At 32.3% G+C, this 26,730-nt stretch overlaps 3 protein-coding genes across 3 annotated transcripts; all 3 read right to left on the reverse strand.

Moving 5' to 3' along the window:
• Positions 1 to 4,586, reverse strand: LOC100785130 (importin subunit beta-1). Its single transcript, XM_003526679.4, has 3 exons — positions 4,426 to 4,586; positions 1,275 to 3,694; positions 1 to 1,193 (listed from the first exon to the last, which is right to left on the reverse strand). The coding sequence occupies exons 2-3, from the start codon at positions 3,689 to 3,691 to the stop codon at positions 995 to 997; spliced, it is 2,616 nt and encodes an 871-aa protein (XP_003526727.1). The 5' UTR covers positions 3,692 to 3,694; positions 4,426 to 4,586; the 3' UTR covers positions 1 to 994.
• Positions 4,587 to 6,785: 2,199 nt separating this feature from the next.
• LOC100816670 (acyl-CoA-binding domain-containing protein 1) lies at positions 6,786 to 11,816 on the reverse strand. Its single transcript, XM_006581598.4, has 6 exons — positions 10,916 to 11,816; positions 10,383 to 10,488; positions 10,117 to 10,220; positions 8,889 to 8,980; positions 7,421 to 7,518; positions 6,786 to 7,157 (listed from the first exon to the last, which is right to left on the reverse strand). The coding sequence occupies exons 1-6, from the start codon at positions 11,398 to 11,400 to the stop codon at positions 6,978 to 6,980; spliced, it is 1,065 nt and encodes a 354-aa protein (XP_006581661.1). The 5' UTR covers positions 11,401 to 11,816; the 3' UTR covers positions 6,786 to 6,977.
• A 5,063-nt stretch (positions 11,817 to 16,879) lies between these two features.
• LOC100785667 (thylakoid lumenal 17.4 kDa protein, chloroplastic-like) lies at positions 16,880 to 19,425 on the reverse strand. Its single transcript, NM_001254972.3, has 4 exons — positions 19,290 to 19,425; positions 18,980 to 19,116; positions 17,780 to 18,026; positions 16,880 to 17,329 (listed from the first exon to the last, which is right to left on the reverse strand). Exons 1-4 carry the CDS (start codon positions 19,399 to 19,401, stop codon positions 17,106 to 17,108), a joined length of 720 nt encoding a protein of 239 aa, NP_001241901.2. The 5' UTR covers positions 19,402 to 19,425; the 3' UTR covers positions 16,880 to 17,105.
• Positions 19,426 to 26,730: the final 7,305 nt, after the last annotated feature.

Consider the following 26,730-nt stretch of genomic DNA (forward strand, 5'->3'; position numbering starts at 1 on the left):
TACAGGAAATATGACAAAATTACCACAAAAGTCGCCAACATTCACAAACTTTTTACTTAGACAAAAGAAAGATAACAGAAATATAGGCTAAAACCAGATGACTCCTTCCAACAATTGAAACAACAATCCACCACACTAAAGTTCTTTTGGTATCATCACAGTATATAGCAAGTTTCTTCTGTATCCCCAGGAATAGCCAATATATGATTTACATATGCATTTCAAAACAAAGGAATTAAAAGGTTGATGATTGCATGAATGCATGATGATTTTTTACCTACGAAACCAACTGAAATGTAAAAAAATGCATAATGCTAGGATGTAATCTTTCCCATCCTGGGTCAACAATCACAATGGATCCCCAGCCTAGAAAAGCAAGTATGGAGGAAAAAAAATTATATGGATGACCAAACAGCCTAGGGGCAATTATACACAATAGGATGATTAAAACAATGATTTTGATGCAGGTTAAAAGTCAGAAGAAAAAAAAAGGAAGAGATTCACTTGAAATAAAGCACTTAGGGTGGTGTAGATGAAAACTAGTTCGCTCAACCCTGCAAATTCAACCACTCAAATAACGCATGACCAGTTCCAGAAAAAACTGTTTTCAAGCTCAAATGGGTTTATCTTCTCGTAGCATCAACTCCAAACTCATCATCCAATTCCAACTAAAGAGTAGCTTAATTTCTCAATCAGGAATCAGTTGCATCCCCTTGGTCATTCAATCAATTTCATGAAGACCTACACCCCCATTTGCAAATTCATTGCTACCTTCTTCCTCTTGACAGACCTGGACTTAGTGGTGCTCATGCAAAAGTCAGTGATGCATTGGTGATGATGCAAGAGTTAGTGACAACTAGAAGACCTTCAGACTGATACCTTCTGTTGTCTGACCATGGAGACAAATTGACACATGCAATCCCAAGACCCACCTCGACACACCCAAATGCATGCAGATAGTTTATGACAATGGATATGCTAACTCAGATGAACCTCAAACAGATATAGCACGATTGATAGCCAACCTGGCCCACTCAGCAGATTCCTTAATCAAATGATCTTCAGAGGTCAAACATTCATTCAAAAAGTCTCTGCTTGACAAAGACTGCTGTATTAAAGAACCAGCATTGCTTCCAAGTGTATCAGCTAGATCTCCAAGGACTCCAATTGCTGTTTTCATAACTACCTCGTCCCTGCATTAAAAAAGGCAATGAAGTCAATTAAGAGTAATGAATACATAAAAAAGAAAAAATAAACAAAAAAAAAATTCTTACATGTCTTTTTCCACGTATATGCTATCCAAAAACTGGAGGATATGAGGTGCATAAGGAATCAAGAGCTGGGTCTTTGATGAATTCTTAAACCCTTGAAAAATCGCAGAATATGCCTCTAATATCCCATTTCTCAAGGAATTAATGTACTCTGTCATTTCATCATCAAAACCTGATGTGTGGGCATACATCTCTGCAGCAAGTTGTAGTGTGTTCATTGCATACATTAAGTATTTATTAAAGTTATCTCCTATTGCAAGTGCTATATCACCAATGCATGAGAATAATGGGGGCTTCACAGAACGGTGCAAATTATCACTTGACAAATTCTTGAGAAGTTGTGTCATAATCCCATCACAATAAGGCAGTATTTTTTCCTCCAATGCCCTGCATATGTCCCCTACCACACCAACAGTGACAGCACAAACTTGGTACTCCTCAAAGTTCTGAAGGTCCATCTCGAGAAACTTGTAAAATTCTGGCATGTACTTGGCAAACTCATGGCCAATCGAGTAGGCAAGGGCTCCGATGGCTAGCATCGCCTCTTCATGTGCAGTGGCATTTCTACAAGCAAAGACCCTGAAGAATTGTCCCATTATCTGATCAGAATACTGCAACAACAGATATTTGGTAGAATCTAAAGACCCTAGCTTCTGAATAATTACTTGCATGCATCCACAAAGAAGGCCTATCAATTCACTCTGCTTTTCTCTCTCATCAGATGAAAGATTTTGTACTTCAAGACATTTGTGCAGCTCCATCATGATGACAGAAACTAGTTGTACCACCAAAGAAGCTGTTTCATCTGTTGAACACCTTACTACTTCATTCAATGTTTCATATGCTGCAGTTCTCAATCGTGATTCTGTAGCATCCTCTCTGTGGGTAACAGTTAGAAGGGATTGAACAATTTCCTGAAAAAAGGGAGTTAGAGGAGATGTTGGTCCAACATCCTCATAACCCTGGGCAAGAAAATACAGAGCACCACAGGCCTTCTCAGCAACATTGGGAACATCCTTCATGCTTTGAAGGAGAACAGTAATAATCTGTTGGCAATTTCCCTCATTAATAATTGATGTACCAACAACTGAACTGTGAAGAAATTCGAACATTCGTCCCAAAGTCCAAGCAGTGGTGTCTTTCACATGGTTGTTTGGGTCCTTCACTAAGGCACTAAGCATAAATGGTAAGGCATGGTTAACAAGAGGAGCTAATTTGTCAGGTGAAGGCCCCTCCAAGATAGATCCAAAAGCATATGAGGCTGCCTCCCTTTGCCTCCAATCTGGTTTTGTAATATTCTCCTCAATGAAGGGCATTACCAGTGGCACAATATCATCTCCAACAGTACGAGCAACTAAACCAAGGCATGTACCACCTGCCATTGCAATATTCCATGCACCTTCGTCCAGATCCTGATCCTCTTCTTGTTTGAGTAATGTTTCCAACAGCAGAGGGATAAGTGCAGGAAGAGCTTGCTTAATAAAATAAAAACAAGGTATATCGGAGTCTCCATTGGAATCACCCATATATTCTTCCAAGATATCAGTCTCCTCATCACAAATTGTACTCCAAAATTCAATGGCTTGAAGAGCAACAGGCTCCTCATCACCCCTAACAGCCTTTTCTGTGATGTTATATATATCCTGGATGTAAGGAGCCAATTTTTCATAATACATGGCTGCAATTGAGACCAAACATTCAAAGGCTGCTTGACGTATTTTCACTTCAGGGCACACAGTTGTCTCACAAACAACTCTCATGATATAATCACGCTCCATATCATTGCCAAAATTAGCCTGAGCAAACCCAAGAGCGTTATATAATGCCCTTGTAGCAGCAAGCCTAACATCATTGTTCCCTTCAGACGCGTTCATACCTTGAACAACGGCAGTAAGTATTTTATTTACTTGGTCCTGATCAACAACCTGAGGAGATACCTCCTCACACAAATACCCCAGGGTCTCCAAAGTCGCTTGTTTGACATGAGAAGGTACTTGATGAATATTTGATAAAAGTGATCCTATCAGCTCAGGCCACTGTTTCTGAGGAAGCTCAATTCCAGCGACTTTAGCAATAACTTGGGTTGCTGTAGACCGAGCATCAGGTACAAGAGAAGAGAGTGTTTGTAGCAAGCATGACTTAACTTGGGTCTTTGCCACAGGGTCCAGCGACAACCATCTTTGGACCAATTCCTGCTTTCTGCTTTCATCCTTGGCATCCAAAGCATTTTTCAGTATCAAACCCGCCAACTTTCGGCTATCAACCGGTTTATCTTCACTTGCTAACTCTCCAGATAGAGAGACCAAGAATCCAGGAAGGTTTTGCTCCTGAAATTGTCGTAGACTGTCCTCAGCATGCTTCCGTACATTTCCGTCAATTGATTGAGCACTCAAAAGCACCTGGGTAACTTCCATTGCCATGCTCTACCAGATGGCACAAAACAATCAGCTCTTACAATTTCAGTCGAGTGAATCCAAAAAAAATAGGGAGCAATCACAATGAGTCAATCAAAGAAGCAAGTCTCTGTTAAATTATCCCAATCTCAGATCCAGAAATAAACTAAAAAGACCAGTGAACTCAGAATCCACACTGTATCAATATTATGACATTAAGCAGGAAAATAACCTATATAAAATCATGACTCCGGAACGAAGAAGCACAGAAAAAACCCTGGGAAACCTTTATTTAAATAAATTTCTCAAAAAAGAAGAACATGCCCTACATATTCTTAGATTAGTTGAAACGAGACACCTAATTTAGATGCTTTTTTCGATTTCTATAATATTGAAAACAAAAAAAAATTAAATCTGTAATCAAGTGCATACGGAATACAGTTTTAGCGGCCACAAGAACAGTTGACTTTGGCAACCGATTGTGTCTCATCATCTCACCCAAAAATCCGAGTGAGAAGTTATAGATTCACTCAACCACAGATCGAATCCGAGTCAACACAAACAACAATTCATATCGATCGCAATTCAAACAAGCAACAAAATCATCGAATCGAAGAACCCTAACATGATTGAAACAAAAGCAAACGAAAACCTAAAACGCCTAAATTCAAAATCAAAATAAAATAGCCAGCCAAACGGAGCGGAAAAGAAAAGTAAAAAAGAAAAAAAGAAAAAAAACGAGATCGGATTAAGGTAATTACCGGAAATCGGAGAAGAGATCTGAAGAACCAAAACGAAGGAGACTGAGAGTGAGAGTGTGAGTGAGAGAGTCGGAGAATAGTGCGAAGAACAAGAAGAAGATGAAGAAGCAAATTGCAACAGCGGTTACAATCGCAAGGAGCTAGGACTCGAATTAAAAATATAAAAAACAAATATATTTTTAATATTTATAAAAGCACGCGCTAATAATAATCGCATATAGTATTATCTTTTTTAACTAAGAAATGATTTATCTTTTTCTATAAAAGATTTGTTTTTATAAAAGATAAGATTTATTGGTATTATTTTCAGATAAATTAAAATTTTTAGTAAGATTTATTAGTATTATTTTCAGATTAATTAATGGATTAGTGATAGCGTGTGCTGGTACAGCGTAAAGGCGGTGTCTTTTGCCCGGGCGACGGGCCCGCGTTTGAATTGAATGAAATTATTGTTTTTGTTTTTGGTGTCACCCATAATCCATAATGGAAGGAAACCAATTTACTTCTACATATAAACCATTTTAATTAGTTATAAAAAAAAACATTTGAATTTTGATGGAAGAAAAGGTCAGTTATATCAAAGCCTATTATTATTCTTGTTCCATAAACAGATAAACTAATTGACCTTCATAGACCCTATCAACGGCTTCAATTTCATTCTTCTTTTTTGGTGGTGGGCTATTTTTTTTTTAAAGAAAATATTATGCCTAAGATTTTATTGGGACATCTATCATGCCTAAGATTAAGTGTGTAAAATTAATTTGTTTTGATTTAAAATCATTTAACTTTTTACAACAATCATAGGAATTGAAGAAAACTAAAACTTTCCTAAGGAATTTAAGAATTATTTAGGTCACTGACGATCAATACACATTTCAACTTTCAAGGGTAAAGTACACTCCTTCACTTTTAAAAATATTACACGGATATTTTAAATGTATATATTTATTGCTCTTAATTTTATATATTTGAATTTCCTACTCTAAATTTTTTACTCCTATTATTTTTATTTAAGTATTTAACTAGTATTTTATCATGTTACATTGCACAGGTTAAATATTTATTTTATACAACTAAAATTTATAATAAAAATATTTTTAAGTATATAAATTAGTTTATAGTTAAAATATGTAATTAGTAAATATATATTTTTCTAAACCACAATATCCTCCATTACTCACAATTTAGTTAAAGTAGGATAGGATTTTCACGGTAGGTGATAAAACTCTCCTTACAAATATTTAAGGCAATTGCATGCCAAACTCAATTGTTCCATGCCTTTGGTGGTCATTAGTAAATATATTTATACTTATAAATTATATTTTAGATTTATGATAAATAACTTATATTGACCATTATAATTATTTTTATTAATAATAATTTATTTTAAAAGATATTGAAATTCAAGTTATAACTAAAGATATTTGTTTGAAAGGTAAAAATAAAAATAGTAAAATGATAGATTAAAAAAGTGTTATTTAAATAATTTAGTGTTGATATTAAAATTAAATATCATATATACGTTGGAAACATGTTTGACTTTTGAAGATAAAATATATATTTCGAATTAATTTTGATATTGTTAAACAATTTAGTTGATATTAAAAGCATAAGATATTCAAATAGTGAAAATAAAAATGCTCATCCATTTAAAATTAACAAAAACGAAAAATCATTCTAACATTGTCTAAGAGGCGAGCAGTTTTGAAAAGAAAATGTTAATGAAAATTTTCTAATTTTTTCTAAAACATAAACTTACGGGAATCATAATGCTCTTTAAATAAAAACTGACCTTCAGACATTGGTGATGTCTGACACAAATTATATTCCGTAAGATATTTTTAAAACACTACTACATAGTATTTTTTTTAAACCATAATTTCTAACTTTTATTTTTTTTTTATATTTTCTTTCACTTTTATTTTTAATATGTTTATTCATTTTTTTACATTTTTTAAAATAATTCATGATTTTATGTCAATTTATACATTTTAACTACTTCAACAACTAATTTGGTATTACCAAATACTTGTAATATTAATATGAAAAAAATATGATTTATAATATTTGACACAAATTTAAATTACATTATTAATTAAAACATCAGATTCAACATAATCACGACATCATTATCAATCAAAGATTTCACTGCGGATAATCTTAACACCATTTGAAGACCTAAAATAACCCTGTAAAATCTATATCGCCTTCAATAGAAGGGTAGAAGGTTTTCCGAGGAAAGAATATCGTTTAAGATTCCCTTTCCCTGTTACTATTTCTAGTTTCCGTGTATATCTTTATCCATGAAATATATAAGAAATGAGAGCCAGATTTAAAGAGCTGAGCAGAGGAAACAATAATAGAACAGAATACAACCTAATTAACTAACCATTACCTAAGCGGTGCATAGGCGTACACTAGACTGAAAAGGGTGTATACACCATCATGAGTAAGGACAAAAAAAATCAAGTTATATAGACACGAACATCCTCTTGGGATTTGGCTAAAAGGTTGTATTGGCCAGAAGCTGCAACAAGCAAACAATCAATCAATCAATTTACTTCTTCCCCCACATGCTGCATGCATGGCCAGTTTGACTCACAGATGTCACGTGGTGAACTCCCATCATTATCTTTTGAATATATGTCTGCATTATGCTTCACTAAATACTCAGCTATGGCTTCCCTCTCACATGTAACAGCGTAATGCAAGGGAGTTTGTCCATCATTGTCCTTCCAAAAAAGAAAACACAGGATCGACATAAAGTGGCTAAATAATAGACATTAGTGTCAATAACTGAAACAAGCAAATAATCTCCCAAAGCCTAGGCTAAACTCTGAGATTATGCAATTCTTGCAGTAAACAATAATGCCTTGTTCAAAATCCAATTAAGGTTCTGCTCTATTCTCACTCTGAAGAGTTACGGCAATGCCAATACAGAAATATAAGTAGTCCCTGACATTAACACATCTAAAGCATATACGAATGAGAATACCTTGGCATTCACATCAGCATTCTTGCCAACAAGCAACTCTGTGACATTAAGGTGGCCACGATCCACAGCCCAGTGTAATGGTGTCCGGCCCTCACTGTCTGCATTCATTTCAAAAATGCTCGTTGATAAAGAAAAGCAAATATAGCAGTAGTAAAGAAAAGGCAAATATTAATTTGCAGGAGACAGCAAAATATCAATCACAATGACAATGCTGAGGATCCTTTTAGGACTCATTGGCAATCAAGAGAAGAAACAATTTCCTCTACATCCCTATATATTACCTGATGACCAATGTTGCTGTATCCTCTACAGGAAAAATAATCAACAATTTGCATATTGCAAATTAGCTGGGATTATAGCTAATTCCCTTATTATGAATCAAACTTTGTGAAAGAGAAGAGCAACCATAGTGATTATAGCTACTTCCCTTTCTATGTTTTAAATTTTCACATTTAAAAAAGGATACGAAACACTGAATCACTGGTATTACTCCACCCCCAAAAACATAGGAACCAGGATATCAAACTGGAAAAAAAAGTAAATTGAAGGCTGGACATGTGAAAAGACAGTTTTCTTCAATTCAGCTAATATTCATAATAAAAAGGAAATTCCTAGAGCAAGTCCTACAAGATTTATTCCTTTTGTGTCACATCGGTTATCAGTCATTTTTCTATCTTCAAATACACCTTCAAGCAGGCTACATAGACTTGTTCACTAAAATTGAAACTCCCTGCTTTCAATAATCAAAATCTGGTTATTTAGTAGTTATGGTTATGATTATTTGAATAAGCAAACCATGAACAGCCCTAATCACCAATGCATTGAGAGGCTACCCATTAGATGGAGCCAATGGAACACGGAGAAGGCTATCAGCAAGATAGAGACCCATTGAAGGATGAGATAATATGATATGACTTATAGCCAAGAGAAGAAAGGATTCTCCGTCTGATGGAGCCAATCCTGAGGGAAAATTCGCCCTCAGTGTATGGTTGATGTTTCTGGACTGTATGCATATTTTAACAGGTGATAATTATCTTTTAGATGTTGAAAATGTAGATAAGACTAATGAAATTTAGGTAACAGAAAATACAATTTGTTTTGAGAAAGGGTCTTGCTAACCATGTTTTTGAGCTAGTTAGGCTTATCAGGCTAAGTAGTGTTTCAATTAGCTCAGCTTGTGAGCAGATTATGGCTTGGGTTTTGGGTTGTAACTCATAACAAAAGTAAAAAAATGTAGCACCTGCCTTTGGTTTTAAAAACAGTGAAAATGAATTTACTCATGTTAGGCTTGTCACGCAATGCTGCTGAAATTTAGATAAATGTTGTCTTGCTAAATCACTGACTGTACCTTTTCACTGCAAGCTTTTATGAAAAGCTTGGCCCATTCAAAAACCAAAACAATAAAAAAAATTATGACAACTCACAGCACAGTTACACATGGAAGAGTAAATAGCTACAAGTAACTCACCCTTTAAATTCATTGAAACACCATTTTCAATACACTTGAGCAGATTAGCCATATCTCCTTCCCTGGCAAATCCATGAATGGCTTCCATTTGTCTGTAAAGGAAGAAAATTAAACATCGATATGTCTATCAATGTTTTGTTCTTTGCAGAAACAGTACCATTTTGATGATGAAGCACCTGACTACTGAGTTTTACTACTTCATAGTTGTTCAAAGTTTATTATTCATCAAAAAAATATCCCCAATAATTATTATATTAAGTTTGACAACTTATAACTTCAAAAACCTTGTGATAAGCTCATAAAATCCCCCAAAAATGTCAATGGTTTAAGGAGTTCAGTAATAGGTGATGATTGATGTTTAGCGTAAAGACAAGATGATGTAGAAGAAAGAGGTCATGAGACATGAAAAGCATCCAGATTAAAAATAAACACTTGAGAAGGATTTGTACTAGTACCATCAAGTAAACGATAGAAACAATTCCAAAGATTCTATGCTAGCCTAAATGCTTAGAAACTTCAAACTTGTCAATATAAGAATACTTTATTAAGTTCAATACTTGTTCCTCCCAAACAAACACAAAACTGCATTACACAAGGATTCCAAACATTAAAAAATTACACCATATGCTACTTCCATTTTGCAAGGAAAGGTAGTTACAAAATAAAAGTTAATGCTAAAATTACCTGTGAGAGATAAAATTACTCATGTTTTAGTCCTACGAGATTTCTCAACGCTATTTACGAATTTTTTATTTATTTATTTCAAAGTTCTAAAACTATCATGCATATAAAGCATATTCATTTGTAATCACAACTTACTAATGTGTACTTCCTAGGAAAGTCACCAATATCTAAGGAAACAGTAAATTTTTGGATTTAGATTTATAAGGTTTTGATACTTTGTTTTCTACAAGTAAATAATGCAATAACTTTGTATGGAATTCTCTCTCAGTGGGAATTTTATCCACCTATTTGTTGTTAATTAATACTACCATTCCTTGCAAATGAGTAAAGAAACTAAAACCCTTAAACTTATTTAATACTACCATTCCTTGCAAATGAGTAAAGAAACTAAAACCCTTAAACTTATCCTTTCAAGATACCCCACCATTCTAAATATCAGAGTCATCACAGGAACATCAATATAATTACATTTAGCATCACACACAGAATAAATTAGTGACTTGTGCACTAAATCTCATACAATTGATAGTTTTAGGAATCTTACGAGTCACTGCCATATTCCTCTTCATAAACAAAAGTGCTGAATACGGGGCCCATTGGTCCCTTAGCCTCTGAACCATGTCCACCACTGTCGCCGCTTTTATTCCTCTGTTACAGAAACTCCAGGAGTTAGGTAGAGCAATGCAAAAACAAACACACAAAGAAGGTATTTAAACATACTACTTTCATTCTAAATATAATTTTTCTTCCTTTTGAAGAAAGTAGTGATTCATCCATCGAGGCACAAGAAGAAACAGTTTATTGGCTCACCAAAGATGAACCATCAAGCCAAGTAGGATAGATCTCGGTCACAATATCAATGTACTTCTGCATTGCATCTTCAGGAGGCATAGCACCCAATTTCTGCCACGCTTGCCTACAAAAGGAAGATGAGACAGGCAACGAAATGACCTTATTTGAACATTTGCATACAATATTCAATAATAGCACATAAGATATTCCTCACAGTCTCATGCCATTAAGCTGCAGAAAAGAAAGAAAAAAAAAAGTAACTATTATCTATACAAAAAGAAAAAACCAAAACAGAAAAAGACGAAGAGGATTTGTAGTTGTAGACTTGTAGCGTGAGTCTCAGCTTTAATAGTACAAACTACAAATGCATCCAAAACAAGCTCAATGATCGCCAATCCCACATTTCACACATTGCTATATAAACACACGGAAGAGCACAAGAGATCCCTAATTTACACTCTCTTTTTTTATTCTTTCTTTTCCTCTACGGTGTCACGTGTGTGGAGAAAGCAAGTATAAGAACAGAGAGTAGAGAATAGCGAAGAATATACCATTTGGCACGTGCGGTCATTTTGAGGGGCGAAGGCTGGGGCGTGCTGCAGGGACCTTCGGTGGCAATCTTGTAAAGACCGTAAAGCTGTAGCTGCACGTCGCTCGACACCTTCTGCGATAGCCGATCGGCGGCGGCGGCGGCCACGAAAGCCGTCGCGGCGCTGAACGCCTCGTCCAATTCGGTGCTCTCCACGCCCTCCCAGTCGTCGTCGTAGTCGCCATCGCTGTCGATCCTCACGCTGCCGTGCTCGGCCACGACCGACTCCTCCTCGAAGGGGCGCGCATCGGAGGAAACGGCGTCGTCGCGCTTCAGAGCATCCTCGAATTGTTCCGCGCGCGTGGCGGTGGTTTCGGCGGCGGAGGCGCGCGTGACGGTGAGATTGTCGTCTTTGAAGGAAACGACGATGGAGATGAGCTTGGCTAGAAGGTAAGAGAAAATGAGGCCGACGAGAATCGATTGGAGGAGGGACTGCCACTCGGCCATGGTGGATGACGAAAGGAAACCCTAGAAAGTGGGAAATTTGTGTTGTTAGGGTTGTGTGTGAGAATGAGCTGTAGACTAAAACCCTAGCGCGAGAGGAACCAACTTGGGAGTATTGGCGGAGAAATTGAGGAACATTGCGGAGGAATTTTCAGAAAGGACCATGCGCTGGCTCGGTGGGAAGAAGTGAGAGGGTTCTTTCTCGTGTGTTGTTGGCGCTAGGGTGGCAGTTATCGGCTGCTTCCAGGGTTACCTGTGGGTTTATAGTATATCCGTTCCGAGAGCGACACGTGTTACTTATGTGCGAGATCGCCACCGACGATTGGTGATTCAAAGGGTTAAAGTGGATGGAAAAAAGGAGGAATATTTTTGCTTTTATTAATGAGATGGACCACGTTGTTTAATGCACTTCGTTTTTATTTCGAATTTTCGTAGTCCCAAGAAGTGGCGTTTTTGTTCAGTTTGCTTTCATTATATACGAATATAAAGGACTATTTTGTTGTTCTCAATAGGATAAAATCAAAAGAGGAAGTAGAATAAAAGGAGACGATAAAAAGAGCCAGATAAATATTTATTTTATTTTACTTTTAGATCACATATATTCTATCAGATATATCTATTCGAATTAGATAAAATTATTACTAATTTTATCGAATATCATAAGAAAAATTTAAATCAAATCTTTACATTAATAAAAGTAAAAGACTTTGAGTCAAACTCTTATACAACTCAGTCTAATTTTTTTTACAGTAATTCTTTTCTATTGAATCTATTTCTTCTATTTTTACTCAAAATAAAGATAATTTGTAATTAAATTATTCAGACGGCTAAGAAAAATTATATGATCAACTTTTAAATTGCAATAATTTTGGAGTAAATAGTCAATTTATATTTTACAATTGAGAATTTAGATGTTGTAATCTATTACATAATAGTATGTTATATATTTTTATGTTTATTTTTCATTTATTATATATTTTTATGTTTATTTTCATTTATTATGTATTTGAATTTGAATTTTAACATTTATTTTGATATATTATTATTATTTCCATTCTAGCTATTTTTTTCAATTCTGTTATTTTACAACTAACTTAGCTATTAATAATTTTCAACAAATGCAAACAGTGATTGACATAATGAAAATATAAGATCTGGAAAATATACAAAAGTAATGTGTGAATAAGCATACTGGGGGGATTTTTATTTGCTTATATTTGCTTAGTGAGAAATTTTATTAGCAACCAAGATTAGTTATTTATTTTACCTTTGTTTACCTAATTACTGCTTGGTTGGAGAAAAATAAAGGAGACCAAAGAGATCAAGAGGTTTTTTTTTTAAAAAAAACTTTTTTTATTTGATTTAATTGTTAGGAAGGGAGGGGAATGGAGAACAAAATCTCTCTTTATCTGATTTTTCTCTCTTCCAATATGAATGATTTGGAGGAGCCGGGAAGGAAAAGAGATTTACATTTCAATTGAAATGATTAAGATGTCTTTATTTGTATTTTGAAATTTAAAATTACAAGGATAGAAAAATAAAATTATTTTAAAAACTCCTCCTTTCCCTCTGTGATCCAAAAAAAAAAAAAATTACCTCCCCTCCTTTCCATCAAAATCTCTCCCCTTTCATTTTCTCAACTAAAAGAATTGTTTAATAAAAAAGGAAGTGATTCAGAAAAGGCAATTTGAAAACTAAAAGGAGCTACAAAAGTGAAAGATTTAAAAATTTGAGGTGACAAAAATAGGTTAAATTCCTTGGATTAGTGGGATAAGATGGATTGATCCGTGGACTTAACCCCTGTTGTCCATTAATATTTAATGTATATAAAGTAAAAATGAGTGCTGTTTTAAAAGGAAATGAATTAGTGTTTTTTAATATTTTTTTAAGATTTTACTTTTCTTTTAAAAATATTTAGTTGGGTTTTGACGGAACAACGGCGAACCACCTCTATGTACTTATTCACTTTTTACTTTCCATATTTCTATTTCTTTCTTATCATATAATTGATCACATTATTTTTTTTCCTTTTTATCTCTTTAGATATAGATATTATACTTTATTTGATTCAATTGAAATATTCAGAGGAAAAATTTATCATCCATAATAATTTCACAAGGTTTAAGAAATATCATACTTAAATAAAATAATCAGGAAAATTTATGAAATGGCATGTATTAAGCAAAAAATAAATTAAATAAAATTTATAATAATAGACATCAATGTATAAATAAAAATATTATACAATATTAAATTTTTTACATCTTACTTAAAAATTAAAAAATACGGACAGACACACTAGTTTGTGTAGTATTTTTTTATTTATCTATACTTCATTTTATTTTTTATTTTTCTTTTATTTATAAAAATATACAAAAGTAATGAGTAAATAAATTTCTGAATTAGTTAACAGCGTAGTCTATTGGACATCAATATGTCGTGATAAGTTGGTCACTAAATTGTGTATTGACCAATAGTGATAGCATAAGCTTATCAGCAAGCATCCTCACTTATAAAGGCATTGGAGTGGTGGTACAAGATAATATAAAGTGAAGTGGAATGATATTTTAGTGTAAATTATTGAACTATAATAAGATGATTCTTTGCATGTATCTCTCGTCTTATTTTATTTAATATTTAACTTTTTGTCTCTCTAATTTGAGAGATCTATAATGGAATAAAAATCACCCATATTGTTATAACAATTTTGCCCATTTTACAGTATAGTTGGAATACGAAGTGGTGCATGATTTTATCGGGAGAGAGAACACAAGCTGTATTAATCCAAATTATCATATAATTCATAGAGGGAGCCAAACCTGTTGTTGGCTATTGGCTAATGCTGATGTGAGTTTAGGCCATGGTTTTTCACCATTATTGGTCTGTGTCACAGGTTATACCAAACAATTTTGGACGCATCAACAATGTCGTTCTTGCTCGGTTGCTGACATATTCATCCTATCATTTGCATGCATCGTGCACCATTTATAGATCAAATTTTATTAATTAAAGTACTCTGATAATGAGACTTCGTAGGCATCCTGGACTCTAGCGTTTTTAGTTGTTATTATTTAAAATAAGACTAAATTAGAATAATATAATTACAAAAAATTTCGTTCCATATGATGTCTAAATAATGGAGCAGAAGCTTTATTTAACTCATTATAAAATATCTAAACAATAAATAATATTTTTAATCTGTTTTCTCCAATCTTTTTATTCCATTCCATTTAATATTAGATATTCAATCGAAGCCAAATATTCTTTGCATATGTTTTGAGGAATATATATGGATGGCCAATGGTAAGGGCTTAACCTATAACTGCCACCATAACTGATCACTAGAGCCATCTCCAAAAATCTTAGGATCTCAACTAATACTTAGTAGTAAGACAAAGACAATCAAGTTATCCCTTATGACAGAAGGAAAAGGCCATACATACCCTGAGACCTGGCTTTGCCTATACATGATATGTTGTCTCTTTATCTCTCAAACTTTATTTGAGTTTTAAAGTTTTATGGGCACCGGGGAATTCTTGGGTAGACATAACAATAAAAATTAAATCCTTGGATACTTATTTGATTCCATTCTTATTTTGATGGGAAAAAATCATTTTAACCAGGGGTCAGGTTAGATTCATGTTTGGATACGTTACTTCCTGCCACGTCCCATCCACTATATATATTGTTATAATTATTCATAATATAGTTATATATTTATATATGATTCCATTATTATATATATATTATATGTAATTGCTAATTATATAATTATTTTCCTACTATATTATTTATAATTATTTTAATAGTTAAATAAATGATATTATAATTATATTATTAATTATAACAAAATTAAATTATACATTAGCTAAAAAATATAATTTAATTTTTAAATATGTTTACATTATTTGTTTTTATTAAATTATATATAATGATTTTAATTAAAATATATTTAATAACTTAATCTATGGCTTATTTAAAGTATACGAATAAATAATTTTTTTAAAAAGTGAGATGGGTTCCTACGAGTTTCTCCAAACTGATAAAATCCAATGAAGATGGAATTGGGTTTTATTTTTTCACTTTTGCCTTTTATAAACTTGAGACCGTCGCACCTTTTGTAGGGACGCAAATGGAATAATCCGTCCCGACCCACCCCTTCTCATTCCTAATTGGGGGTGTAGGAATAATTGCTCTCACAAGATTTTATTTATTTATTTGTATATATGTGTAATAAAAAAATTGTCCCCCCAAAAAATAAGAATTAGTCCCATAAGATAACTTTTTTTAAAATGTATATAAAAAAATATGAAATAAAAAAAAGAGAATAAATTGATATTAATTTTTTTACTTTATCCTTTTAATTTTTATTTTTAGTTACTATTTTGTCATCTAATTTAATTTTTAGATTTAATTTGATTCTCTTATTTTTAAAATACTCAATTTGGTTTCTTTAACTTTAAAAGGTTTTTTGTTAAAAAAAAATTAAAAGATTCAACTAGGTTATTTATTTTTTAAACTGAATTCAATTTGATTCTATTTTCTTCCATTGCCTCAAATATTTTAGACTTTTCTTGTCATGTAAAAATTTATAATATTTTTATTTTGTAAAAATATTATAAAGTATTTCTTATTCCACGAAAAATGTTTGGACCCCCACTAGGTAACACTTTCGGCATTGGCAACAATAAGAGATATGATGGAGGATGACTACACCCATCAAAGACACGAGGTACACATTCATAAATCATGAGCTAGTGCAGGACATGTAGGAACGATTAATTCTCTCTTATGTTTTTTAATCGATCTTGGTCAATCTGATTCCCAATCACTCTCCCCCAAATGGCAACACTGTGGAGAGGGAGAAGCTAATCAGTTGATTCATGAGCAGGCTCTATTGATCAAAAAGCAAAACCGGATGAGAGTTCAAGATTGTAGGCACAACATGTTGAGATGTCTACAACAACCCTTCCCCAGAATTCCAATCATGCCACCTAAGCCTTCGAACATTTGGTCACCTATCCTTTTCACAAGGAATGACGCAGGGAACCCAAGCAAGCCTCATGGCCATATATAAGGCAAAAACCAAGAAAACCGTTGAAGGATTATATCTCTAGACTCTAGTTTCTCCTAAGAGGCTCTGCAAGTACAAGATTTAATGCCCGGTGTCAAGCTCCATCTAGGTTGCTGCCGGGAACTCCCTAAAATAAAAACAATTATTTTATGTCTTGCAAATTTCAAGTTTCAATATTTGAATGACATAATACCACCGGAGGGTACTCCACAACACCATATTCTTTAAGTTTAGTTGTAACCTATGTTCTTGTAAACGAAAAGTCTGCCCTTTGCTTCTAAACCATGCTTCCTAAATTGATATTTGAATTTGATATTAGTAATAGTACAAAATAAAGTTTAATAAACAATTTCTTGGTGACTGGTGAAGACTGAAAAGTTAACAAGGTTGGAAAGAATCAACGAGATATAGTAAAAAAAATACAAGTAGAATTATTAATTATACCAGCGTCTTCAATTTGTATGTTAAAATCACAGGGAATAATATAAGTTATACAATATCATACAGGAAAAGCAAGGAATTGAATTTACTTCTGGACGTAGCATTCATCCACTAGTTACCCTCATCAAAATATTTGTGTCATGTCATAGCATAGCAGCATACTAGAAATAGAAGACAGTGAAGACTTTGCTTTTCATCGACATCCTAGTTCAACTCTCCATTCATCACCAATGGTCTTATTTGTGCATAGTTTCTGGAGATCAATGTAACCAATGATAGTGTCCTCGAAAACTGCATTGTCCAGCTTAGCATCATCAAAGGTGGATCCTGACAATACCGTGTTCTTAAATATAGCTCCTTCAAGATCAGCTTTCTCAAAGTTCACACGGTCCAAGACTGCATTTGAGAAGTCCACCCCTGTAAAATATCCTTGGATCATTGTTTTGTCTAGTTGGCAAATAGCATGTTGACATGCAATTTTGGAAATTGGAACTTTATTCAATAAAATATCCACAAGCTCGCCATATTCCTTAAAGTTTGGGGAAGAACACTTTCAAGAATGAATATAGGTGAGTCATTCCACGCTCCACAGGTTGGCATAAGCTCCATGATAATTATCAGAACATCTCTTAATCAAACAGATTTCCAGTTTCGTGAAAGATGAATAATATCAAGGTAGTTTTATATCTTTTACCATTCTAGCTTGTAGATTGCTCTAAAAAAAAGGATATTCTTCATAAATATTATGGCCCAAATGTTCAGGATAGTAAGATTGTTGGAAAACTTAAAATTTGTCATCTATAAAGGCTGACGAAGTGACAAACTAATCTAACATTTAGTTGATTTTGCACAAGTAAAAACTGTTACCTTTAAAGCTGGCACCAGCAGCATAAGCCTTTGACATTACAACTTCTGTCATATCAGCTCCATCAAACTTAGCATCTGACATGAGTGCAGCAGACAGGGACTTCCCCTTAAGGTTGGTTTTCTCATTTGTGAAATCACATTGCCGGAGATCTAATGGTTTATCATATACACCATTTGCCTGACCAATTGTGTTGCCAACAAATGCACGCTCACAGCGATTGGGCTCAGTTGACAATGGGGGAAGCCTCTGCAAGGAAAACATAGTGGGTGTTGCATTCTCTCCTCAACTGCTTCTTTTGAAGACATGTGTAAATCACATTTGTCTTTCACAAATTTAAACTTTTGCTAACATTTATAACTGACATGACACGCTACTAAAACTGAATAATTTGAAAATTTTATTTTAATCAGAGAAGAAAAGAAGAATATATTATGAAAATAGGCCTTGTGATTCCCCGAGGCAAGTCAAATCTGCAAAGTTGTGAAGGACATCAATGTGAGGCTCTTAGGATTTATTCAAAAGACCATCAGAATAATGAGAGAAATGTTTCTGAAGATAGTCTAATTTTAACCAAACTTGTAATAGGCTTCCTAATCAAACCCCACGTATAGAAGGAACCATACTCCAAACAAAGTAGTGTGGTTTGCCTCAAGTGTCCTAGCATGTCAAAAGCTGAGTGTTATAATTTGAACATATTTGTTGCCTTCAACAAAATTTAACTATTTCATCAATCATCATACATCCTCAAAACCATAAGCTATCCATCATTCCTTCCTATGGTAAGTAGGTAACCAAAGAAAAATCACCTTATCAGCTGTAACGACCGAATATGTTGATTATATCATGTTAACTGAAAGGAATCAAAAGATACATTGAGAGAGAAACCACTTCATTTTTTGCAACCTTAGTCGATCATCTTGACAGTTCCACAAAGCAACTAATGAACAAACAAACAAGTGGTCTCCTTTAACTTGTGTTTGCAAATGGGAGCTTAACAGTGAATATTGGGAATTCAAGGCATATCAATCCCAGCAGTTTTCTTTCTAAAATATGAAGTTTAATTACATGACTGCAAGCAAGTCAGGCAACCCCAAGAACCTAGCAGTCAATTAATTATTATATGATTCTTTGTTGAACTTCCATAGATCAAAATAAGATATCCTAGCAAATGCATTTAAAATTTTAAGCTCAATTAAAACCTGAGTAGCAGCAGTAACAGGAAATGCAGCAGAAGTAACAGCACAAGCTGCAAGAATACCACAAGCCACGCCCTTGATTCCATTGAAATTAAACAAACCTCCTTTTTTCTGATGAGATCCATCAAACTCAGCCACTCCTACGAAACACCAGGCACACTACTCATTCTAGATAACTTTGATGTGGAGATCGATAACTAAAAGTGGATTTTAGATAGCACATTGATAGGTTGGAATGAAGCAAATTACTAAGCAATAAGCATTGTTTATATCATATAATACAACAAATTAAATAAGAGAGAAAGAGTTGGACCAGAGCAAGAAATTCTGAGTGTTGAAGCTGAAGGGGTGAAACATGGGCGTTTTGTCGAGTAATTGGGTTTGGAGAAACCGTTTCGTGGGAGTGGAATTGAAACATTGGCCATTGTTTCTCTCTTCACTTCAGTGTTGGAGCTTCCAGACCACTCCGCCAATGCTTTATCCGCGGATAAATATGTCACGTGGCACCACATCATTGCTTCTTTCTTTTCTCCCATTTTTATTAATTAATAATCCCCAACAATGTAATCCTTTTTTAATCCACTTAATCATCAATTTGGTTTTCAAATGTTCAGTTTAATTCATATATTTTTAAAAACTTCAATTAACGAAATTAGTCTAAATTATCAGAAATGACAGTATTAATTATTAAAAAAATTAATATATAAGAACTCCATTAAGTACTTTAATAAAATTTGAGAATCAAATCGGAGTATTATATTTTTTTAATCATTCAATAGTGAATAATCTCATAAGTATTTTGTTTTTATTATTTTTTCTTTTCTATTTCTTTTAAACCAAAATATTACATATTTTTATTCATTCTTGTTTTTGTTTTTTAATTCCCTATACTTTTTACATATTTTTTCTTCCCTCCAAAATACTATTCCACAAAGATGATTTCAATTTGGCTTCTGTAATCGAGTTGTCATCGCTTTCTTTGCTTCTTTGGAGCGCTGTTCTTGCATCAATCTCTCCACCGTTTGACCCTGCAACAAGGTAATCTCATCTCTCCCTCAAACCTTTCACTTTTCTCCTTCCATCCCTATGTCAATATGTAATTATAATATATGTATGCTCCTCTTGTTCACTTTGTCATTTTTGGATGGGAATGACATTGATGAAAAATACAAAAATTGGATGATAACTTTGTATTGTTGAATTCCCAATTAATCCTGGAGATGGTGATTCGAGCTACCCCTTCATAATTCATGATTTTATTTTAATTAGGTTACATCTGCTCATTTTTTTAAAAAAATTGTTCATTGTTATTTTTGCAAAAATAAACTATGATTTATGGGAATTTAATCTCTTACAAACACAAATGCACAAGCTTAGTGTGGGAAATTGATCAAAATGCAAAAATTGAACAAAATGTTGATGAAAATAAAAAATAGTCCCTAAGTTTGATTTCATTATTTACATTAGTCCAAATATCAATTTGTATTTGTTATCTTTAATGGACTGTGCTAGTTGGCACTTTGAGTATCTTTGTGTACTCATGAAATATCTTTTTTATTCTAATAATTAGAAACTAGGGTTATACACTATATATTCTTTGTGTCTTTACTTTGCACCCATAAATAAATATAATAGTCATGCATAACACAAAGTTAAGACACAATAAATATGAAGATATAAAACCTAGTTCATATTTTTAGTTGCAAAAGTCATTTCATTTGTGTGTTATGAAAATATTTAAGGTGATTATTATGATCCTCTATTAAAAACAACAAACACAAGTTAATATTTAGACTTATGTGAATGATGAAATATAAATCGAAGGACTATTTTTTTATAATAGTGAGTGTCAAATTCAATGACTCAATTAAAAGTTCTATTACTTTTCACATCTAATTTTAAACTCTTCAAAATAGTTTATGCACATGAGTTGTACACAAACATATCAAGTAGACTATACATAACATTTCATGTAAGTATTTAATGTGACGTGTAGAATGTCGTTCCATTAAACTCAATGGAGAAATGAATGTGAATGATGATTTACTAATTTAGAGATTACTTTTTTTCTTTGTTTCATTGAATTCAATGAGTAAATGGCATTGCTTGCAAAATTCAAGTTCTAAGCTAGATATTTACTTTATAATTAATTATCAATCAAGTGGTGGAAGGGAAATCTGTGTCCATATTTATAAAAGAGCAAGCAATAAAATGAACGGGTTAGAAATAAATAATTTAGGGTCATTTTATAATGCATTAAAATAACCTTTTCATATATGGTTGATCAAAGTATATATATTTTTTTTAAAATGGGGGAGAGGAAGCATCAAAAAGGAGGAACCAACATCCCAACTATGTTGGCTGATCCAAGTATTATCCATAATCGCTGGTAACAGCCATTTGACTTGGTACTTCTAAATGCTTCACTCAAAATCTTCAGTTTTTGACCCTTAACGATTTTTTCATTTGTCTTGGCTATCTGGCTTAGACTTCAAACTCAAATTTCCCTGTTTTAAAAAATCTTGTATTTTGAACATATAACTTGGATGAATTAAACTCTAAGTAACATGGCCTTTTTAAGAAATCAACATCTAACCAATTTGAAAATGATGTTTTCAACATTTTTTTTAAGTAAACATATAAATTCAAGAGCTTACTTAAAGATTTACTTGATACTTGTTTTAGACTCATTATGGGCCTACCACTTGGCCCAAGGTAATCAATTAAGCATTATTCTTGGCATTTACCTCTATACATGGCGTCACATGTCTTTAGGAAAACATCTATGTATCATTTTACATATTTTCTATATTGGTTGATTTGGGCATTGGAATGTATGTGCAGGTTTTTTCAGCTTCAGCCACTCAGAGGTGTTGCTACTGCTCGCCAGAGTTATCTTTGCCGCCTAAAGTCCACGACATTTGCCCTATGTTTGGTTAGAGAAGAAAAGAGAGAAAATGAAAGAAAATTTTCAAAAATTAATATGGGTTTCACATCTTCATCTTTTTTCTTTAATTTAAATATTTTTCTTTTTTTTTCTTCGTTTTCATTCTCTTCTCCTCTTCCAAACAGACCCTTGAGGGTACTGAAATCCCCCATATCAATAATTAACAGCCAAGTGGTGGAAAGCACACCTGTCCATGTAAAAAAGCTAACAACAAAATGTTTGTCAGAATTTTTTTTTCTGATAAAATATAATGTAATAAAATTACTTTTAAATTTTGTATTTATATCTTCTTTGGTTACAATGCATTTATTTCTTTTGTAATAAATAAGATTTATTTAGTTTTCCTATTTCATTTTTACAAATAATTCAAACTTTTCCAATAATAGTTGCTTTCCAAACAATTTCATGATTTCATGGCTTGGGGTTCCATTACAGAGTCTGGTTATGGAATTATCATTTATAAGTGTTCATTCTTATGAAGTCCTCATCCTGTTTTTTTTTTTCTTTCAAATAAACAAACAAAATTGATTCAACCTTTACTTCTTCGTGGCTTAAACTCCATGAACCTCTTTTGCCTTTCAAGGTGGAAGAGAGCTTTTTTCTTCTTCAAAGTTAATAGCAAGTGGGTAATACTTTCACACCTGGTACCAGATCAATTCTCCTAAATTGATTACCATAACGACTGTTGCATATGCATAGAACAAAGCTTGCCTTTAGTTAATTTTTATTTATACAATAGCCGCTAAGACTTCATACATATTACTAAAAACTTACCATTAAATATAAATTGGATACTAAGATTCATATAAGTGGTGGATATGAAAATTGTCTCGTACATGTTGGGTATAAAATTTTGCTTCACCATGACCATACTTTTCACATTTCTTGATGTCCTGTCAACTGTCAAGAAAAAAATGGCATTAATAAGAAAGGAACATTTTGTGGTCCAAGTAAAGACTATGCACCACTTAATTATATATAGCAGGTTGCATTAACTTTGACAATTGTACCTTCCGTTCATTTGATTCCTCTTATGACATCCTACAAACCACAAGAGCATAAAAGGAATCATCAAATGCCGTTCTAAATAAATTTATATTAATTTTAATACATTGTCATTCTAAATAATTTTATATTATCAATTAGTTAAAAAAATTCTAGATATAAATTTTAAAATAATTATTGAAAAAGTCAATTATCTTAGTATACATAGTAAATGATTCGATGATAATATATTTTTTTTGTACTGTTTTTAAAAATCAAACACACTTGGTGGATGTAACATAAGCATACTGTCCTCTCAAAAAAAAAAAAAAAAAAACATAAGCATACTGTATCACACATAGAACACACCTTTATATTTGCATTTGGTCAGTCGAATGCCATCGGTTTCCTTTATGGGTCATGCGAATATAGCCATTGTGTTATTTCAAATAATATTTCAAATTGTTTGAATATTATTTAAGTTTCATCTTTTATAGGAATAAATTTTGTTCGTTAAACTTCATATTAATTAGAATTTTTTTTATTAATGAACTAGAGGATTAAGATTAAAAAAATAATATTACAAATACAAGTAGCGTGTTTTTTTGTTTTTTTTTTAAATAATATCAACAGGAAGTTAACAAGGTTAACACCTAACACCAGGGAGGTAATTATGTTTATATTTTTAGAGACCAAATAGATCCAACATTTGCAGAATTGTAGGGACCAATGTATTCAACTTGAGGGTGCCAAACTTGTGTTTGACTTAGTGTTAATGTCAAATCAAATATTCAAGAAGATAAGTGCAATTTAAATGTTTTTTTAAGACAATTTAAATGTTTTTTTATTTTTGCTCCCCCTACTATTGTAATTCTACTGTATTAATTTTATAATAATATTGAAAATTTTAAATGAAAACTTATTAATACAAAAACACGTAATTACAAAGAAATATCTAGAACATATTAGGCAAAAAAATTGATTATAAATTATTTTAAATGAAAAATCAATTTAAGCACTCATTAAATTTAATAAAGAACTATGTAGTGAAAATTCTTTATCACCAATATTAGTTTAAATTATTTTTAAAACAAAAGTTTCAATACAATACATAAGTTTTTTTTTTTTGCATTAAAAAAATCATTGTAGTCCAAATTGAATTGGATCGAGCAATCGAATTAGAAACTAGTTAACAGATTAATTTGGTCAACCTCAAAACTAGTGTTGCAAAGTAAAATCAATTGAACTTGATCAAAATCGGATATGAGAACATCATGATGCATAATTGTTGTTGATTGAGTTGCTTAAATATTTTTTTGGTAATCAAGTAATTTGACACAAATGATTAATATGAAGTTAAAATTAAATCATTCGAGTATTATTCAAGTTTGATTCATGACGGAAATAATTTTTTATCGAATTTTGCTTATTTTTCGGTCGAACTCTGAATTAGTCAAGATTTATTTTATTCTATGAATGGAAAGGTTAACATTAAACAAAAAAAGTAGTAGATCTTACAAAGATTTCACATTAGACTTGAGAGCTTTTATTTTTTTTCAATAGTAAAACATCACTGGTTAACCATTTTTAAATGTAAGAGCTTTTATTTTTTAATAGGAAGGACTAAAACTATTAACAAAGGAAAAAAAATAGAAGGGACAAAAATAGAAAAAAAGTATCATTACTAAAATTTTGTTTAGGAACTAAGTAAAATTTTGCAAAAAAAAAAAAAATGGGATGAAAACCGAAAACATCAGTAATCCATTAATATACAGGTTCTATTATCATACCTAACGTCTGATTAGAAATGGTTTTGCTTATTACAGCACGATTTCTAGGCATAAATCAAGGATCTTAATTGGCTGTGATGTGACAAGAAATAGAAAGAGTTGAACATATATGGGGGGGACTGTTTTCACGTAACGGAGTTAGTAAAAGTAAATAACGACCGCATTAATATACCGTGAGAAACGAGCGGTATGATAACGACCAATCTACACAAGGATTAGTATAACACCAGACTGCTTTGTAGCATTGAATCACGAGCCAGCCTTCCTCACATAAAACCATTTTTATTAGTCTAATACCCACAATAATCAACATAAACGTTAAAAAATAATAATAGTCAACATAATTGAGGTTTCCCGAATTACCCTCTTCAATCCACAAAATAAAAATGGAGAAAAAAAAATGTATACCGATATTCATTTTCATTTCATTAAATATGCTTTTGGGTTCAACAGGTTTTAGTGAAAGATTAATAACTATCCTTCTCATACATTCATGACTTGATGGACATGAAAAGAATAAATATTCAATATACTTTTACACAGTAAATCCAAAGCGTTGATTAAAGTAATCAAACAATTAACTAACTATAATCATGATGCACAGCATGGAGAGAGCGGAAACAATTGTTACATGTTTCTTTGTCGGGTGTATGCATATTTTTAACGAAACATGTCTCTCTGCTAAGTTAATCCAAAGTTATGCTTTTTGTCTTTTCCTCATTGATTAACACAGCTTTTAGCATTTGATTCTCTGCACCAATGCTCTTTGGTGGGTAACACTGTGTACTAGCTTGGTTGGCCTAATCTCAAAAGGTTAAACTGTCACACATTAAAAAATACAAAAGAATAAGCATACATAATTTGGGAAACAAAATACAAACCCGTTTGATTAAGATTCCAGCAAACCCCAACACTCCTCCTAAAATTAATCATTCATTTTTTTTTCTCTCCCTTGTTGTGTCATTGATTCGATTCCTTTCCAGGGTCTATTATGTGCTCATAATGTTCAGTACCATGTGTTTTTGACTTGGCTTGCCTGTTTATGCTTTACGGTTTCTCCATTGAGTTTCATTAATTGATCATCTTCTGTTTCCTCTACAAAGTTTTTGGTATGGAAAATGTATTAAGACGCTTTTTCTTCAATGAACACATCATGTTTTAGGTGCTTGTGTTCCTTTTTAAATATTATTCATCACAATTATGGGCCATACAGAGTGTTCCATCGCTACAAAAGGCATTTTTCTGTCAGAAATCTATATAATTGATAGAATATGTTATTTGAATGGTTAAACCAAGACAGAACATAAATATTCTTCCAAATAATGCTCCTATATATAATAAGGTTTTAATTCCTTTGAATAGATGCTTATCTTCCTGATTTTTTTTTTCTTTTGCAAGTTGCCCTTTAATATAATGATATTCTTCACCGCCCCGGAGCTATTGATTTCTTACATTTAAAATATGTATTACTAGTAAGCATAAGTCTTATAAACAAATAAAAACTTTATGTTTTAATCACTAAAATTTTAAGTTCATTATGAAGTTATGAACTGTTATTGATTTATATACATGTGTGTGCAATAGGAAAGGTAAACAAGTGGTATAATAATTCTTCATTTCACGTGAAGAAAAGGAATGTAATCTGAAAGAAACATGTTGTATTTTTGGTTATGCATTGGTTACATATATCTATCTTAAATTTTAAGTCAAAATAAAGAAATAACAAAAGTTAATTCTTTTTGTTTTAGAAAGAATACAAATTGTTATAAATCTCTTGAGAAAGAATTTGTGTCCATTGACCTTGACCTGAAATGGGAAACTAAACATGTGAATTTACAGTTGCATTTTTTTTATTTAATTAACAAATTTTTATTTATTATAACCAAAATTTCATTTTTATATTGTTTCCTGTAATCAAGATATAGTGAAGAAAATGATTAAAAAAAAGGTTTTATTATTATTATCATCATTATTTTCTCTTTAAATTTTTTAAATTAAGAAAAGTAAAGAGTAGTGCAACGTTTGAGTTATTA

This window comes from Glycine max, chromosome 6 (genome assembly GCF_000004515.6).
Source record: "Glycine max cultivar Williams 82 chromosome 6, Glycine_max_v4.0, whole genome shotgun sequence".
Classification (NCBI taxonomy): Eukaryota; Viridiplantae; Streptophyta; class Magnoliopsida; order Fabales; family Fabaceae; genus Glycine; species Glycine max.